General features: G+C 43.6%; 1 protein-coding gene across 1 annotated transcript; it reads left to right on the top strand.

The window, feature by feature from the left end:
• On the top strand, positions 1–999 carry LOC107139750 (olfactory receptor 2AP1-like). Its single transcript, XM_015482628.2, has one exon. The coding sequence runs from the start codon at positions 49–51 to the stop codon at positions 997–999; it is 951 nt and encodes a 316-aa protein (XP_015338114.1). The 5' UTR covers positions 1–48.
• The last annotated feature ends 771 nt before the right edge of the window (positions 1,000–1,770 follow it).

The following is a 1,770-nucleotide window of genomic DNA, read 5'->3' as shown; positions in this document are numbered from 1 at the left end:
AACACCCCTTTTTCTCTTTCTCAGCTTCACAGGCACCAGAAGTTAGCAATGAAAAACCACTCTTTGACTGAATTCATTCTTCTGGGCCTATCAGATGTCCCAGAGCTTCAGATTATCATTTTCATATTTCTCCTCCTCACATACCTGTTCAGCATCATTGGGAATCTGACAATCATCATCCTCACCCTGCTGGACTCCCACCTCCAGACTCCCATGTATTTCTTCCTCCGGAATTTCTCCTTCCTGGAAATTTCCTTTACATCCACTTTCACTCCTAGGCTGCTGTTCAGCATCTCAACTGGGATCAAGACTATCAGCTTTGCTGGCTGCTTCACTCAGTATTTCTTTGCCATTCTCTTTGGGGCCAGTGAATTTTACCTTCTGACTGCCATGTCCTATGACCGCTATGTGGCCATCTGCAAACCACTGCATTATACCACCATCATGAATAGCAAGGTCTGCATCCAACTAGTACTCTGCTCTTGGCTGTGTGGCTTCCTGACCATCTTCTTCCTAATCATCTTGACCAGTCAGTTAGATTTCTGTGGGTCCAATGTGCTGAATCATTATTATTGTGACTATGGACCCCTCGTAGAAATATCTTGCTCAGATACAAGTCTACTGGAACTGTTTGAATTTATCTTAGCACTTCTGACACTGGTAGTCACACTGGTGCTGGTGATCCTCTCCTACACAAACATCATCAGGACCATTCTGAAGATCCCCTCAGCTCAACAAAGGAAAAAGGCCTTTTCCACATGTTCTTCCCACATGATTGTCATCTCCCTCTCTTATGGAAGCTGCATCTTCATGTACATAAAGCCTTCAGCAAAAGAAGGAGTTGCCTTCAATAAAGGAATAGCTGTGCTCAATAACTCAGTTGCCCCTTTACTGAATCCAATCATTTATACTCTGAGGAATAAACAGGTAAAACAAGCCTTCAAGGATATGGCCAGAAAATTGTGCATTCTTATTCATTTGAATAAAGGAGAAAAATAATAATGTTAAATTGGGTACACAAAAAAAAACTGAATGAAAACTATTTTTCCCATTATAAATCTGACAATCAGCTGAATGATTCTATCTTCCCACAAGGAGGTCTTGGGCTTATCAAAAATTATCAGGGCTGGGGGTGGAGATTAATTACACAGTACTTCACTAGAATGTCCAGAACTAAAAAAAAATAATTGTTTTATTATCAAAAAGTTGCAAGTATATTGTGTCAAAATGACTGGCTACTTTTCAAAGAGATACTCATAACCTATGCCAAAAACTAATCTGTGGGGACAAATGCATGGAGTACTACTTACATGGCATATGTTAAGGGCTCCTGAGTGGCAGGCCACTCCCCTCATGCTAGGCTCATGAACGGCAGACCACTTACACCATAGGCACAGCCCTGGGCATGAGGCCATGTGTTGCAGTCCTGGTGCTCCACGGTCCACTCCTCCATTGGTTGCTGCAAGGACAGTTAGCAAGAAGTTGTATTGGTGGCTACCTATAATCTGCCTAGCTACCACCTGAGTATATATACATGGTAACTGCAATAAACTCAGACCTTCTTCCAGCTTGGTCCTGGAGGTCTTGATTAGCGACTCCACAGCCACTAACCTGTTCCGTGGACCTCCTTGCTGAATGAGAGAGAGCCCATGCAGCTTTCACCTGAACAGGGACCTGAGGTAAGCCTATAAGACAGGGCATGGCCCCTCACAGAGCAGTGAAGAAGGGGAAATGGGGAACCTACCGAGTGCTACCAAAAACTCACAGCTG

Source organism: Marmota marmota, unplaced genomic scaffold (genome assembly GCF_001458135.2).
Source record: "Marmota marmota marmota unplaced genomic scaffold, marMar, whole genome shotgun sequence".
NCBI classification, from domain to species: Eukaryota; Metazoa; Chordata; class Mammalia; order Rodentia; family Sciuridae; genus Marmota; species Marmota marmota.
Note: the sequence above shows the minus strand (reverse complement) of the source record. Positions and strands in the feature narration are given on the sequence as shown.